Source organism: Microcaecilia unicolor, chromosome 13 (assembly GCF_901765095.1).
Source record: "Microcaecilia unicolor chromosome 13, aMicUni1.1, whole genome shotgun sequence".
Classification (NCBI taxonomy): Eukaryota; Metazoa; Chordata; class Amphibia; order Gymnophiona; family Siphonopidae; genus Microcaecilia; species Microcaecilia unicolor.
Genome location: NC_044043.1, coordinates 55,030,352 through 55,047,466, shown reverse-complemented (window position 1 = coordinate 55,047,466; position 17,115 = coordinate 55,030,352). Strand labels below are relative to the sequence as shown.

At 41.0% G+C, this 17,115-nt stretch overlaps 1 protein-coding gene across 9 annotated transcripts in view; it reads right to left on the bottom strand.

Annotated features, from left to right (window-relative positions):
* The window catches only part of LOC115482561 (nuclear receptor corepressor 1-like), a 315,982-nt gene that overhangs the window by 190,017 nt on the left and 108,850 nt on the right, over window positions 1–17,115 (bottom strand). For all 9 annotated transcript variants that reach the window (XM_030222440.1, XM_030222445.1, XM_030222447.1 and 6 more), the window contains exons 9-10: window positions 11,746–11,812; window positions 8,619–8,791 (exon numbers count right to left, since the gene is read on the bottom strand). In XM_030222440.1, coding sequence (XP_030078300.1) covers window positions 8,619–8,791; window positions 11,746–11,812 — 240 coding nt within the window. The remainder of the gene's footprint in view (window positions 1–8,618; window positions 8,792–11,745; window positions 11,813–17,115) is intronic.

The window sequence follows — 17,115 nt, the reverse complement described above, 5'->3', positions numbered from 1 at the left end:
CTCCAAGATACTCCAGAATGAGTAGGAACCAGATGACTCTTGTCCATATTGACCACCCAACCGGTGACCACTCGACTCTCCTCTGCTGTCGTCGCCCGAATCAGCCAATCGTCGAGATATTGATGCACTCGAATCCCCTCCTTCTGTAGGAACGCCGCCACCACCACCATGACCTTGGAAAAAGTGTGTGGGGCAGTGGCCATTCCGAAAGGAAGGGCCCGAAACTGGAAGTGCTGACCCAGCATCGCAAATCTGAGAAATCTCTGATGGGGCTGCCAAATGGGAATGTGCAGGTAAGATGCAGTACCGACCTGTGCGCCTTTCGAGAGGAGGAACAGGAATGATAGCCCCTATCCTTAGCAGATCTCACAAGCAGTGCAGAACCGCTGTCCTCCTGGCCCGGGATACACAGCGGGACTCCAGAAAAAAAATCTGTGACGGGAGAGAAAAATTCTAGCTTGTAACCTTCTCGCACCACATCGAGGACCCACTGGTCCGTAGTAATTCTGGCCCACTCTGGAAGAAACAGAGAAAGATAACCACCGATCTGCTCTCCTCCTGAGTGGACCAACTCTTCAATAGCTTCATGTACCGGAAAGGCCTTAGAAGGTCGTCTGGTACTAGCCATCTTGGGGTTGACCACCTGAGAAGCCGCAACCTCAGGGTCCTCTATATTCAGGGCTTCCAGTGCCTGAGAGATAAAGGAGGACAACTCCTCCTCTTGGAAAATCCTCACGGTGGAAGAGTCCTCTGGTTGGTCAGTGAGGACACTGTCCTCCACGTCCTCTACCCCCATCTGCTCCAAGACAGCCACCACGGAGGAAGCTGCAGGCGACTGTATGCAGGATCCCTCCTCAGACCCCAAAGAAAACCTAGGCTTTTTAAGAGAGGAGAAATCCTCTGGGGAAAAACCCAAAATCTCTTGGTTACCCCCAGACCCCCTGAGAGGATCAAAGGCCGAAGCTGTCACAGCAGCGTGAGGGAGGGGGGCAAGGCCCTTTTCAACAAAAACGCCTGTAGCAAAATAAACTCTGGTGAAAACCCCTCCCCCGCAACAGAAGAGGTCGCAGCCATGGCACCTGCACCACCGCCCACAGTGCTGGATGACACCCCTGACTCCCCTACCAGCGGAGAAGAAGCTTTACCCAAAACCGCTACAGGAGCCGGCTCCATGACCGATCGCAAAATGGTGTGAGAATTGCCAGGCTCGGGGCAGGCAAGCACACTCTGTGGGGGGGGGGGGGGGGGGAGGAGAGATACCGCTCTGTCGAGTCCCGCCAAATCAGCGCACCCCGTGCTGCAAAGGCACGTCACCAAATGCCATTTCCCGCATCTGGAACAGCGTTTTACCGCCTCCGCTGCCATCGCCCGCCCCCAAACAGGAACCCAGCAGGACTTACCCCAGACCGGGAAAGCGCGGGAACTGACAGCTGAGCCGAAGAAAAAAAACTCTCCGACTCACTTCGAGGCAGGCTCAGACAAGTAGGCAACAGAAAACAGGACTCGGACAGCAGTAACACAAACCTGCTCTCAGCAAAAACACACTTCCCTGTGCTTCTCTGTTTCTCTTTTAAACAAATTCTATGGCTCTTTTTTATTTTTAGTGAGGAGGTAGAAACAAACAGGGAAGGACAGGAACAGCAAAAGCCTACTCAGAGGGAATTTGAGGTGCAGCAGGGACCCAGCAACTGTATATGCTGCCAAAGGGGACACCACCAGTCTGCCACCCCCGGCTCAAACTGGCCACCGGCCCAGGAGCACCCTCAGAGGCCTTGGGCCCAGGAGCTGGAGAAAGCCGTCCACCACCTATTGAGATAGAGACATACTAACTGAGGAAGGAGCTGGCCCTCTGGCATCACTGCCTTTAGTTTATCTCTATCTCCACCTGCTGGTTGCCAGACTTAACCCACTAGGTTCCTGGATTCATCTGCTGCAAGTGACAAGGAATGGTTATTTGCTTTTGTCACATCAAAGAAGGTTTTAATGCTGGAACTATTTTATTAAGAAACACAATGCAAACAAGGCAAAGCAACATGAAAAATGCAATCAACCTTCCAGTAATCCTGAAATTTTTAAAATCCTATTTTATAATCCCCAATTCAAATTCCCTCCCCAAACCCATAAAAAAACAAAATGAATAGAAAAAAAAAAGCCCACAAGACAGTGGAACATGAAAAGGTTAAAAGTGGGTTGTGAAAGGGGGGGGGGGGGCAGAAAGAAAGGAGGCGGGGAGCAGAAGAGGGGAAAACCTCAAAATATAGAGGACACTCCCCAACCCTAGGGCTGCCCAACCAAAGCTTAATAAGCAGCAGACTATCAGGCTCATTTTCAAAGCACTTAGCCTCCCAAAGTTCCATAGAAACCTATGGAACTTAGCCTCCCAAAGTGCTTTGAAAATATGCCTCTATGTGCCTTTGGTGACAGAGAATTTAAATAGTCTTCTCAAGTACACAAAAAATATGTTTCTCCTTTTCAAGGAAAATTTGCTTCAACAGCAATAGATTATGAAAACAATTTTGCCCAACTTCAAAAAGAGAGTGGCTCTGCACTAATCCACACACAAAATATAGTTTTCTTTGACGAGTAAATCTCACCTTTCAAATCAAAAGGCGAGTGCTCTTCCCTTGAATCCACACAGATTCAGAGCTATCAAATAAGCCATCCCACCAGGGTCAGTGAAAGCCTCTGACTTGTAATTTGTTCCAAATAACTCAGAACAAGATCCAAAAATACCTCACCTTTACTACTACTTAACATTTCTAAAGCGCTACTAGGGTTACACAGCGCTGTACAATTTAACATAGAGAGACGGTCCCTGCTTTAGACAAGTTCACAAATCATGAAAAATGAATTGATATCCCAATTGCATTTTAAACAAAGAGATGAGGCCACACTACTGCTGACACCAGGTTTTTTAAAGTTTTTTTTTTTCACAATGCAAAATAGCAGTTGTATTTTATGTATTTATTTGGATTTGATACTCTACTTTAACTAGATCTAGCCCTCTCCAGATTTTATAGAATTGTACAAGTCTTGTATTTAGACTCCACCAATAATCCTACATGCTGCAGCAAAGCCTGGCAGGATTCATTTGTTTCTTTTCTCTTAAGCCTCTGCTTAGAATATGAGCCTGATCAAAGCTTTGGAGGGGCATATTTTATAGGGGAATTCAGGCCTCCTCATGGGGAAAAGGAATCCTCCCACAGCTACAGACATTATACCATTGAACTGTTCAGAAAGCCAACTAAAATGTGTCTTCCAAAGGACAGAAACTGCTCTTGTATTTCTTAACTACCTCCCTAATAGATGTTTATCTCCACATTTTCTCTGTAATATATATATCTGGAGACCCTGTACATATTTCAGTGTCTTCTCCTCTGGGCGCATTGATGATCAAGGAAACATTAAAAACCGGAGCGTCCTCTCCTTCACCCTGATCCTCCAGATCTCTGTGGCAGGTAAAGATTTCTTTGGTTCTGGTTTGCAAGTTAGATATGGCTTCCGAATTAGCAGGACTCAAAAAAACATACAGGCAGACAGTCTGCAAGATCCAGAACAGCAAAAAAAAAAAAAAAAAGCAAACCCACATGAAGAAATAAAACAAAATTTATTCAACACAGATGGGTAAAAACCAACATACAATTTCCTTCTAACAGCCCAACATGGTCATGTTTCACCTTTTCAAGGGTTGATACAAAGAAGAACATAATGCAAGCCGATTTTCTCCCAGCAGCTACAGCCTGTCACACAGGCTGCTCCCATATGCAAATATAAACCAGACAGAGAAAACATTGCCTTGTTCATGCTGGTTTGTGTTAAACCCCTAACACAGTTCTTGAGAGGGCGAAACATGGCCATGTTGAGTTGTTAGAAGGAAACTGTATGTTGGCTTTTACTCATCTGTGTTGAATAAATTGTTTTATTTTTTCATGTGGGTTTGCTCTTTTTTGCTGTTTTGGATCTTGCAGACTGTCTGCCTGTGTTTTTTGGGACCTGCTAATTCAGAAGCCATATCTAACTTGCAAACCACAACCAAATAAATCCTTATCTTCTACAGAGATCTGGAGGAGTTAAACAACCATTCCAGAAGGAACAATTAAGGCATCCTAGGTTGTGATCAAACTTCTTCGCTACCCACATGCAAAAGTGAAAAGTCCCACTGACTTATGCAAGCATGAAAATTATGATCATTCTTGATCTCACTAAATCAACGGTCCAGAAGAGAAAGAAGCTCTTGGTGCTCTGTGATCAACTCAAATCCCTGGGGGCGCAGTACAGCCTCCTGTATCCCGCTCTTATGCAGGTCACTGTACATACCCACCACACAGTGCTTTGAAGATCCAGAAAAATGCTACAAAAATTCTTGGATGGACTCTCAAACCCGCTTCATCAGTGCCTCTTTTCTCATCTCTCCTTTCACTACATGAATACTAATTTGCATCCATTGCTACATCTCACTTCATCATGAGGAATCTGCATCTTGCAATCCAGACCATCCAATCTGCTCATCTATTCCTCTTTGCCTGCTTAAATTTCCTTTAAAACTTCATTTCCAGCTTTGCAAACACAGTCCCTCTGCTCAAAACCACTTCAGTTCCTTCACCTCGGAAAACCTGCTTACTGAACTTGAGCACTCCACTTCAGTGCTCAGCAGCCAATGCATTACATAATTTGACAACGTTCAATTGCTGAACTCCAGTTTGTTATGGTAAATCTCTTTTTGAGTGCTTAATACTTCAATAATTATCTTTATTACAGTCTTTCAGTCCTTATTTTTTAAACTGACAGAAATATTCTTGTATAGTAGTTCTTTATATCAGCCTGTACTTATACGGAAAGTGCATAACTGCGCTATAGATAACTTTTTCACATATACTGTATCATTATATAATTCTATTATTACACAGACTTGATATACTGCTAAGACCTAAGGAATAGGCATAAAAGCGGTTTACAGGTTTAAAAAAAGGCATATAAAACAGGTATAAAAACATATGTGTAAAATACATAGTAATAAAACATAAGCGTAAAAAAGAAAAAACTAAGCAAAGCTGGGAAAGGAGATGGAGAAGAGGTAAGTTTTGAGGGCCTGGAACATTGTCAGGCACTGACCTTACTGAAGACCTTCAAGTGTCTGTATCACTTGACACGGAAAAAGCGTTCAACAGAATTAAGTGTGACTGTTTTGCACGTTAAAATGGTTTGGTATTAGTGAATCCTTTATCCATATAATGAAAAACCTTATACGACCACCCCATTGTCTCTATAATGAGTAATGATACCATTTCCAAACAATTCCCATAAAAAAGTAAAAAGCAGGGATGTCCACTTCACCCCTCCTGTTCAATTTAGCACTTGAACCTCCAGCATTAGCAATTAGAGTGGACCCGAAAATACAAGGTATTCTGATCAAGTCAACTCCTTCAAATTATCCATCTATGCTGAAGACATTTTTCTGTACACCACAGTAGACTCACTTCCCTCAGTTCTGCATTGTATTGACTCTTCCTCTTTATCAGGTTACAAAATCAACTGGTCCAAATTGACTTATGCCTTTATCTTGATCTCTCAGACTCCCCTGACCAACCCAGATGGCTTGCCTTTTGAAACAGCTTTGGCTAATCCCTACCAACTACACCTCTTACTCACAATGAATAAGCTTATAATATCTGCCTAGCTCCTTTATAGTGAAATCCACTGTCAAACTTTTAAAAGATCTTTTGAAATGCTTAGGCTGGAAAGAGACAAACCCAATTGACATGTCACTATGGTTCAACAGCATGTTTAAAAACACAAGGCTCAACTTACTATAACTAGAAATCACGTACAAATCAAGGTAAGGTATACACATATGAGTTTATCTTGTTGGGCAGACTGGATGGACCATGCAGGTCTTTTTCTGCCGTCATCTACTATGTTACTATGTTATTGAGAAAGGCTAACCTATGGTCCATCTCTAATCTCATTTCTGATGGTGTACTCCTCTCCTTTGAATCACTACAAAGAAAATACAATCAACCAAAATTTGAGTAAGTCAACCGGTGTTGTCTTACAAAATACATTAAAAATATTGTCGATATTGTTAATTTTAACCCTTCTGCTTCGAGATTCTATTCCTGGTGTCAATCGCTATTAACATCAAAAACTGTTTCAAAAATTTACAAGACCGTCCAACAGTCTGAACCTAAATCCTGCAGAATTTTGGAGTCTTAATGGGAAAACAAGCTAAGTCATTCCTCCGGCCTTATTGACTGGCAACACTTTTGGGCAAAGACTGATTGACTTACTATGTCTGCATTCATTACACAGTCTTCCTAATTCATCAACTATAAAGCATATTGGACTCCTATAAAACTGTCAAAGATTTCCTCATGTCCTCCAATCACTTGGTCCTGCAATCAAGTACCTGGAGATCTGATACCCATCCTATTTATTTGCTCCAGTACCCATGTTTCTGGAATAGTGTCTGGGGCAGAGTTAAGGAGGTCATTCCAGTGGAGAAACCCACTAACATTACATACAGAATAATTCTTTTACACTGTTCAAGCCCTGATCTCATCATAGTAACATAGTAAACAGTACATCCAGTCTGCCCAACAACACAAACTCAGTTTACATGGCATGTAATATTTTATATGTATACCCGCGTTTGATTTGTCCCTGCCTTTCTCAGGGCACAGACCGCAAAAGTTTGCCCAGCACTGTTCCTGTACTAAAAGTTCTGAAGCTAACGTCGAAGCCCCTTAAAATTTACACTCCAACCCTTCCATATCTATTCAGTCACGATCAGGGCACAGACCGTAGAAGTCTACCCTGCACCGGTTTTACTCTCCAAATACCGGTGTTGCTATCCAATCTCCGCTAAGATTACATAGATCCATTCCTTCTAAACAGGATTCCTTTGTGTTTATCCCACGCACGTTTGAATTCCATTACCAATCCTGATACAACATCACACAGTTATTCTCCACTAGAAAGATAATTCCAAACTCAATTTCTTTGAATGGTGGTCTCAACTATGTGCAATCCAGAAATATGAAAAAGCTAATTTATCTGCCTTTACAATTTCCTTCACTCCCAGAATAAATGGTTACCTCTAGACAATTATTGTGCAAATATCCATCCTTGACCTACATATAAATTTACTATTCATCATTGCAACATTCTGCTTACACACCCTCATTAATCTGGGACTTAATCATAAGTAAGCTATAGATACTCACAGCAACGTTTTACATTTATGTACTGATGCTGCTGTTAACGTACTGTAAAATTATTCATTCGGACATTGTTTGTGTCGCAGCTTGATTCACTGGATTTGTATTGTTATATATTTTATAACAATGCAAGTTAATCGGAGTTAACTACATGTCTAATGCATCAATTGTTAATCATGATTTAAAAAGAAAATTAATTGCAATTAGAGAATTTTAATCACATTACTGAATCTCTTATCGCCTCCAAATGTCTCTTCTGCTGTCTTCCACTCCTGACCCTGTCCTCAGCTTGACCCAGCATCTTTCCCTCCAACATCACCCCCGGCACATCAACCTACCTTAAAATGGTTTTCTGTTGGTCCCCAGCAGCAGCAGTGATGCATATATGCTGTCTGTGGTCTGCTCCACAGCTTTCCCTCTGGCCCATTCTGCCTCCTGTGATATCACTTCCTGTTTTTGCATGGGCGGGATGGGTCAGAAGGAAAGCTTAGGACCTGGCCACAGGCAGCCACAGCCAAGGACTAACAGGACCTTGAAGAAAGACTGGGGGAGAGAGGAGAATTTAGAGGGGGCCAATGCTGAACCAAGAGTCGGGGGAGTGAAGTGAGTTATAGACCTGCAAGCAGAACTGGAGGGGCCACCAGTGGAAGCTATTGCCAAAGCAGTAAGCTCTAACAGTCAAGAAAAGAACTTTGTGTTGCTCATTACCAAGTTTGTGTTGCTACTCATGAGGGTGGAGGGAGGGTAGGTGCTGAACAATAGGAGGGAGGGAGGGAGGGAGAGAGAAAGAGAGAAAGAAAGAAAGAGATAATGGACCAGGGGGAAGAAGAAAGGAAGGAACAGAAAGGAAAATATGTTGGATCTGGTGGGTGGGGGGGGGGGGGGGGGGGGAAGAAGAGAAGGAGATTATCAGTCCTTTAGGGAAGGGAAGGGACGGGAAGGAGGATGATTTGATATACTGCCTTTCTGAGTTTACAATCAAAGCGGTTTATATATTATACAGATACTTATTTTGTACCTGGGGCAATGGAGATTTAAGTGATTTGCCCAGAGACACAAGGAGTTGCATCAGAAAATAAGTAGATAAGCAAATGTTAATCGTGTGATTAATCGTCAAAAATTTTTAATTGCGCGATTAATCACAGTTGGAAATTTTTACTCTGAATGTAGCCCTAATATTTTATGAAAATTTGAATAAAAATGCTCAAAAAAATACATATATGTCACATAGTACAGTACTGAACTACAACCTAACAAAGAATTCTAAAACAAAAAGTTAGATCTCCCACAAAATATTTTGTTGAAGTACCATACATACAACAAATGATACCACAAGTTTCATTTTCTAAAATATGCTCTATTGTGTATTTTTGTTCTTATCAGTAAAAGATGAGAGCTTACCTTTGAAACCGTTCCTGCTGTTCCCGCTGCTTGCGAATTTCAGGGAACTGTTTTTCATAGTACTCTCTAGTTTTCGTTTCCTTAGCTTTCCGACGAGGGTTGTTCTCAATTCTGTCCACTTTCTTCTCCCAGGCTTCCATCAGTTCATCATAGCGTTGGCAAATTTTCTGCTCCTGGTAAATATGCAAGTAAAGAATTAGAAAGTAGACTCCTACACTTACTGTTGCATCCCATCCTGATGGCTTTTGGTATCTGTCTCTCATCTGAAGTAATTGCACCCATTAATATGGATTTGACTCCCTCACTGGAAGTCGACACAAGCCTCTACAAAAACAGCTTTTAAAACCCTCCATTCTTAAGCAATATCCTTAGGCAATAAGCTTGCCTTACATTCTTCTACTGTGGAGCAATCCTTCAATATATTATCAACTGTAAGACCAATGCAGAAAGCTGGAAGTTAGTGCCACACACTGATGGCTAAGTGCTAGGCTTCTAACACAAGCTTCCTGCAAAAGTTTACCGCCTGGATACAGCAATTACTGACACATTAAAAAGTGTGTGCTATCAGAAAAGGAACAGCACACACCACCATAGTAATCTGCAGCTCATTGCTAAAATGGTCCCATGCTATCAGTGTGTGAGCCAGTCCTAGCTCACACACTGACAGGAAGGGGGCCATTAAAAAAAATAAAATAAAATAAAGTCACACAAGCTCTGTATTTCCTCTCCTCCCACCTCCCCATCCCAAAATTATCCTGATCCCAACCTGATACAACTGTTCCCCCTTCCCACAATCTCCCACCTCACAAGTAAGCCCTGGTAGTCTAATGGCCACCCTTTCCCTGGCCCCCTGCCTTCATCATAAAAAATAAATCTATGGTAGTCTAGTGGCTTCTTTGGTAGACTGGCCACTAGAGGTGCATCAGAACTCACTGTTAGGTGTCAGGAGCCACTATTTTAAATGATGACAGCTTTTGACTGAGGGTGATGCCAGAAGCAGGAAGGAGTAGGCAATACTCCTAATTTTTTTACTTTTTGAGATAGGCAATGAGGATCCAGGGAAGGAAGAAGGGATCCACTAGATTACCTGGGAGAATCTGCTAGTTTGGTTGTTGGTTTTTTTAAGTTTGCATTAAAATCCCAAAATCTGGCTAAATCCCACTGGCACAGGAGACAAAACCTGTTGTCTAGACTGGCCTATTAAAGACAAGGAAATAACACTCATCAATACAGCTACACTAGCTGGTGAACGGCTCACAATGTTGACTGTCTGGTGGTGGTCTCCTGGCTCATTTATGACATTATCTTCCCATAGTAAATTTATTTCTCTCTCATGTTAAACAATTTTTAGCCTCAGTTTGCCCCAAAGTCAAGAGTAAGCTGCTCAACTTTTCACAAACAAATAAGGTTAATACCTCCTTTTCAGAATTTTCTCAAGGTTACCTTAGTCAAAGAATCTAGCTCCTTCAGATGAAGGTCCTGAGCTGATTAGGAGGGTAACATGCCCCTAGAAGTTGCTGTTGAAAATTCTTAAAAGGGTCCTCATGCCATACATTTTATCCCTTTTCATTTAAATTACTTTATATATTACTTTGGTACCACATATAAAACTGTCATGCCAATAAAGTTATCAGAGTCATTTCACCACTACAGTCATTAGGAAATAGCAGCGTTTACATATTCATATAATGTTCTCTACATTTATTTATTTGCCCTGTCTCCTCTGCTTCCTCTACTGTCTATGCAGGAAAGACTCAGCTCTGTATCTGATCAAATAAAAAAAGCAGCATGCTGATGAAAAGAAAACTAGGAAAGAGGCAAACAGGGGGGGAAGATGGGATGGGGAAATCAAGCAGCACACCTTATAAAATATTGAAAGAAGAAAAAAAGAAAATCTCTGGAAGAGAAGCCTAAACAGTTAAAGTAGCAAATTTACTGTAAACTATTCTATCAGACACCCGGATAAGCTTATAGCTAAAGCAGAACAGGAAAGGGAAATGTAGACTACTATAGCAAGCGACTGCTCGCACAGGGGTTACAATAAAGTTGATGCATTTTCATTATCCTTTCAACCTGGAGGGTCATGCTAAACAGATTTTCTATTGAACAGTTTAGTAGACATATAGCATCTACATTTCCAAGTTCTTGATTACTCTTCAGTATCAAATGACCTAATCCTGACAGGTATTAACTATAGATCTGTCAGACTAGTCTGCCTTCAAACTCTGGAAGCTACTGGTGAAAATGTGCTGCAGACAGCTCAAGGGGGCACAGGAAAGAGAAAACAAAATTATATAAGAATAGCCATACTGGGTCAGACCAAAGGTCCATCTAGCCCAGTATCTTGTTTCCAATAGTGGGCAAGCCAGATCACAAATACCTGGCAGAAAGTAAATAGTGGCAACATTCCACGCTACAAATCCCAGGGCAAGCAGTAGCTTTCCCATGTCTGTCTCAATAGCAAACTATGGACTTTTCCTCCAAGAACTTGTCCAAACCTTTTCTAAACCCATATATGCTAACCGTTGTTACTACATCCTCCAGAAGAGAGTTCCAGAGCTTAACTATTCACTGAGTAAAAAAAAAATATTTCCTCCTATTTGTTTTAAAAGTATTTCCATGTAACTTCTACTCTTTCTACGCCACTCAGAATTTTATAGACCTCAATCATATCTCCCCTCATCCGTCTTTTTTCCAAGCTGAGGAGCCCTAACCTCTTTTGCCTTTCCTCTATGAGAGGAGTTCCATCTCCTTTATCATTTTGGTCACTCCTCTTTGAACCTTTGCATGTTCTTACCATACAAGAACATGCAAATCTTCCGTCCATTATTTATTTTAATTTAGCTCACACCTTTTTCAGTAGTAGATCAAAGTGAGTTATATTCAGGCATACTAGGTGTTTCCCCAGAAGACTTGCAATCTAAGTTTGTACCTGAGGTAATGGCAGTGGGATCTGAACCCTGGGTTGACTGGTAGTCAGCCCAGTACTCTAATCAGTAGGCTATCATGAAACATAGAAGCCATAAAGAGAAAGGCAATGGGGAACCTATAAGCACATCTTGAACCCAGGAGATGGCATGCTGCAGGATAGAAGAGGGGCTGTGAGTACGCTCTCTCAGACACTTACCCTCTGCTTTCTTGCATGATTTCTTCTCTTAAAAAACAAGATTAGCTTCTTCCTCATCACTTGGTTTCTTTAAAACAAAGAAAAAAAAATCAGACTCCTCAAAGACAATATTTAAAAAAACCACATAGAATTCACCTCTCATTCATGTTCAATGATACTACAAGTTTCATTAAAATTACTTTAAAACGTAGATTAAGAAATATGTCATCTCTTACAGCAGAAGATATGCTCTGCATATATTGGCTGAGTCACAGAAGAACAAGCCTCGCCACTATGGTTCAGTCTACCTCAAAAAATATACAATAACATTTCTAATTACATTGGAGACTATTTGCAAAATGTACTTTTCATTCCTGTAAAGCACTGTTAACAAGAACATAAGAACTGCCATACTGAGTCAGATCAAAAGGCCTATCTAACCCAGTATCCTGTTTATAGAAGTGGCCAAGCCAGGTCACAAGTACCAGGCAGCTCCTCATTCCTTGCTGCACACTAAAAAAGATAAGCAGTGGCTTTCCCCAGGTTTACCATAACAAATGTATTGACTTTTCCTCCAGAAACTTCTCCAAACCTTTTTTAAACTCAGCTTTGTTAACTACTACATCCTCCAGCAAGTTCCAAAGCTTAACTATGTGATGAGTAAAAAATATTTTTCTTATTTTTTTTAATGTATCACTTTTAAAGAGTAATAATTTCCATTTACCTATTCTACTCCTTCACGATTTTATAGACCTCTATCAAATCTCCCCTCAGCCATCTGTTCTCCAAGATGAAGAGCCCTTATCTCTTTAGCCTTTCACTATAGGAGACTCATCTTGTTAGGACCCCCCTTTGGCTAGAACATCGCTGCCAGACCTGGTCAGGACTGTTGCTGACCACACCCCTTGAGTGATGTCACGCAAGGGTATGTAGTGAAGGTCCGGTCGATGCCGGAGACACGATGTGCCATGAGGCGGGTGCCTCCTTTGTAACGCCGACTTGGGGGTTCCTATTTTTATTTTAGGATTAAAGGGCAATTGAGGGGTTTTTTTTGGGTATGGGTAGGATTGAAGTTGTACAGAGAAGGGGACGGTATGGGATGTCGTCTTCTGTTAAGCACTATCACCAAGAATTCCCTGGTGTAACTGGATTTTGAAAGCTGTGGAGGTGAGTAAGATTGGCTGTGTGGATATTTTACAAGTAGGCTTGATTAATGAAAGATCAATTAAGAAAAAGGTAGTGCTGATTTATGATGAGTTGCTAGAAGGTAATTATGATATTTAATGTGTGACTGAGTCGTGGCTATTGAAGTCTGATTTAGTTGTGGTGAGACAGTGTTGCCTGCCAGGGTTTAAACAGGAATGGGCAGGTCATTTTCATGAGAGGAGGGGGAGTTGTGATTTTTTTTTTTTTAGAGAATGCTTAGATTTTAAGATGGTATATGCGGAGTGTTGATGATTTTGGAGAGGGCTTGGTGTTAAGAAATATCAACTTAACATTGTGTGTATTAATGTGGATTGTTCTTTTTTGTTAGAATTTTTGTTTCAATAGTGTGGTGATTGTGAGAATGAATGTGTGATGGGAGATTTTAATATTCCATTTGATCCATTGGAGGATATTTTTTTGAAAAGAAAGTGTGTTCTTTTTTGCGCATTATCTGCTATGCAGTTGCAGAAAGTTGTTAATGAGGCTACACAAGGCAGGCCCATGTTTAAACTTGTACAGCGCTGCGTAACCCTGGCAGCGCTATAGAAATGCTAAGTAGTAGTAGTAGGTCATGTATTGGATCTTTTATTTGTGTCCGCAGGGTTAGTACAGGTTCTGTGTCAGTCACCAGCAGTTAAGATTGTTCCTTAGTCAGATCATTATTTAGTATATTTTGCATTTTGTTTTATGAAAAAGGATGTATGTACCAAGACGTGTCCTTTGACCTTGTCTGTTAGATCACAATTTGCAATTGATGATTTGGCTGATCAGTGGCTACCTTCATTGAGTACTGATGATGATTTTTCTGTTAGTGAAGTTGTTGAAAAGTGGAATGGGACCTTGAGCGAAGCATTGAATGCTGTAGCCCCTATTAAGTTTTTGACAAAGAACAGTGTTTACAACCCATGTCCTTGGAGAACTGAGCCAGTTATGCAAGTTAGAAGAGAAAGCAAGCTGCGAGGAAATGGAGAAAAAAATTATGTTTACTGGAATACCTTGATTTATGTGAACACATGAGAAATGATTACTTCTGTACGCGAATACAGGATGCTCTGAACAGACTGCAGGAACTGTATCATACAGTAAAGTATTTGAATGAAGGGTATAAAGGATGTAGATCAGAGAAGTGGACCTGATGCTATGGCCTATGCTGATTTTTAGAAGGATCAGATAGCCAAGCTTGAGCAGCGAGTGGGTGATTGTTGTCATCAAATAGAAGATCATGAAACATGATTACAGAACCTACATGGGTTGAGTTTGAGGAGGATGGGGTTCAGAAAGTGACAAGAATGGTTTCTGTAATTATTCTTACTTGGTCTTCATCTGACCCTTGTACATCTGGGGTTAGTCGACAAATGATTGATAAAACTGCATTGCTGTTAACGTGTATTATTAATAAGTCCCTTAAGTGAGGGTGAGCTGCCAGTAGCTTGTAAAGAAGCTACACTGAAACCATTGTTAAACAATGAGACATTAGATCCTAGAAGTATGAGTAGTTACAGGCCCATTTCTGTGGTCACTTTTTTTGGGAAGTTATCGAGAAGGTTGTCTTGCAACAACTTGAAACTTTTGTGGAAAAGAATGATTGTTTGAATAGATTCAATATAGTTTAGAAAAAAAACACAGCGTGGAGACGTAAATTTCTACTGTAGAACCATGAGAACAGGTATTGATAAAAAATTTCTGCTATTGTCTAATTTCATTGGATGTGTCATCTGCCTTTGATTCAGTTGATGGAGATAGCCTGTTAGCTAAGCTACAGAAGCTTGGTATAGGGGGTAAAGTGTATGATTGGTTTGTATCCTATTTGTCTGACCATGTTTTGTTAGTTCAGAGAGAAGAAGGGGTTCCTAAATCCATTCCCATTTTGAGAGGTGTGCCACAGAGATCTGCTCTATCCTCGCCTTTAATATTTATATGGCCCCTTTGCGTGAAGTTTTTGAAACATTAGATGTTGAGTACCGGCTTTATTCTGATGATATACAATTTTTTTTCCCAATAGTATCATGGGGAGAACAGTTGTCCTCACATTTGACATCTTGTATGAATGCAATTTGTAAGTGGATGACGGCTAACAAACTTAACTTAAATGTGGATAAAACTGAAATTCTTGTGATAGGGAAAGAGGAGGATGAATGTTGGCCTCAGACTCTTCATGTGGGTGCAACAGATGTGCCAGTGCAGAAGGAGATAAGGTTTTTGGGTGTAATCTTCGACTGTCACCTTTCAATGAAAGAACAAATTATGCATGTAGTTCAATCAGCTTTCTATCAATTGCGAATTTTGTTTCGTTTAAAACCCATGTTGTTGTGTACAGTAGATTTCAGGAGTGTTATCCAGGCTATGATTTTATCAAAAATTTACTATTGTGATTCTCTTTATTTGGGTGTTCCAGAGTATAGGATCAAAGCTTTACAGCAGTACAAAATGCAGCTACTAGGTTAGATTTGGTGTTCCCAAATTTCAACATAACACTCCACTTTTGAAACAACTTCATTGATTACCTGTGAAATATCAAGTGCAGCCTAAAGTTTTGAGTATAATTCATTAAGTAATATATGGTAAAATGCCTTGGTATTTTGGTCAAGTTTTTACTTTGTCTACAGAGGAAGGTCCCCAAGATCAGATTTCTCCAAATGTCTGAGTTTGCAATTGTTCTTCAGTACATTATGTCCTTACTCGGGTCTCAGCTGTCTGTATAGCAAGAAAGCTAACGTGAATGCTTTGCCAGGTCAGCTTCGCTTAACTACTAGTTTCCAGCAATTTAAGAAACTATTAAAAACACAGTTTTTTGTTCAAGCCTTCCTTTGATATGGTACAGTTTTGGAAGCTATGACAGCAGCACTTTATGTGTTGGATTATGTTAGCAGTATTTTACTTTATAGTTCTGTTAACTGAAGATGTTTTTATTTTATATTGGTATGTATGTTTTTATGGGAACTGCCTAGTTTATAGGCAGGTTAGAAGTGTTTAAAATAAATAAATGAGAAAATGCCTGTAGTAGAAGCCTTCAAGAACCACCAATTCTATTACATTGCACTGCAGAGATGATTCACTTCTTCTAGCAAAAGATTAGAATGGGCTTTGGGGAGAAGAGACTATTTTAAGGGATGATTGTGTGTGGCTGCATTAAAAACCTCACAGTCAATAACCTGTCTTTACTATGCTGAGGACCCAGGAATCCAAGGAAATCCATTCTCATTGGTGCAGAAAGAAGTGAATCTGACCCCCTTTAGGTAGGGCAAGGTATAGATTTTGAAGCAGCACTGACTGCAACAGAGGGTTTGAGTGAAAAAAATAATTAAAAAAAAAAGGCAGCTGTTTTGATTGCTTAGGTGTTGTCTGCTTAGACTGACTTCTACTTCATTGAGTGGCTTAGTAAAAGCAGGACACTGCATTTATCATACATGTCTCTGAAAAAAAAAAGGCCACTCTTATATGATAATAATTTTGCCAATATTGGGAAATACTAATATGCCAAGACAAAGGTAATCTAATGGGTTGAACCAATGTTGTAAAACTGAGCAATAGTGTTTAATAACATCCATGGTCTCTTCTTTTTCTCCAAATAAGGAATCACTAGTCCATAGGGCATCTACCAGTTTGATGTAAACACCTTCTTGAAGGCCTGAGATGTGTAAAAACACTATACTCCAGGGGAAATTCTACACACACACACAAAAAGAAAATTCTGCATACTTTATTTGCAATTTTTTTGTGCAGAATGCCCCTATAATAAGGGTTGGTATCTCTCCCAGGCATGAAATACCCCCCCCCCCCCTATGCAGTTTCCCATGCACTTTCATGCAGACCTCCACCCTATTCCCATGGCACGCACATATCTCCCACTGTTTTCCAAGTCCCCTCTCTGCACCCATACTCCACCAACCTTTTTTCCCAGACCCTTCCCTATACCTACACTTTAGACACCATCCCCACACCCATCCTCCATCTACATTCTTCCAGACCCCGGCCCCCAGACCAGCATGGAAGGAGAAAGAAGAACTGCAGAGTCACAAATCTGGAGGCTTTCTACTCCTCTGCCATCCCAGGTCAGACTGTTCCTTTGAGCCGCGTGTGCTTCCGGTACAGTCACACGACTTAAAGAAACCACTGCAGCAGCAGAGGAAGCAGCTCGATCTGCGACTGCACAGCTCCTCCTCCTACATGCAGGACCAGTGGGGA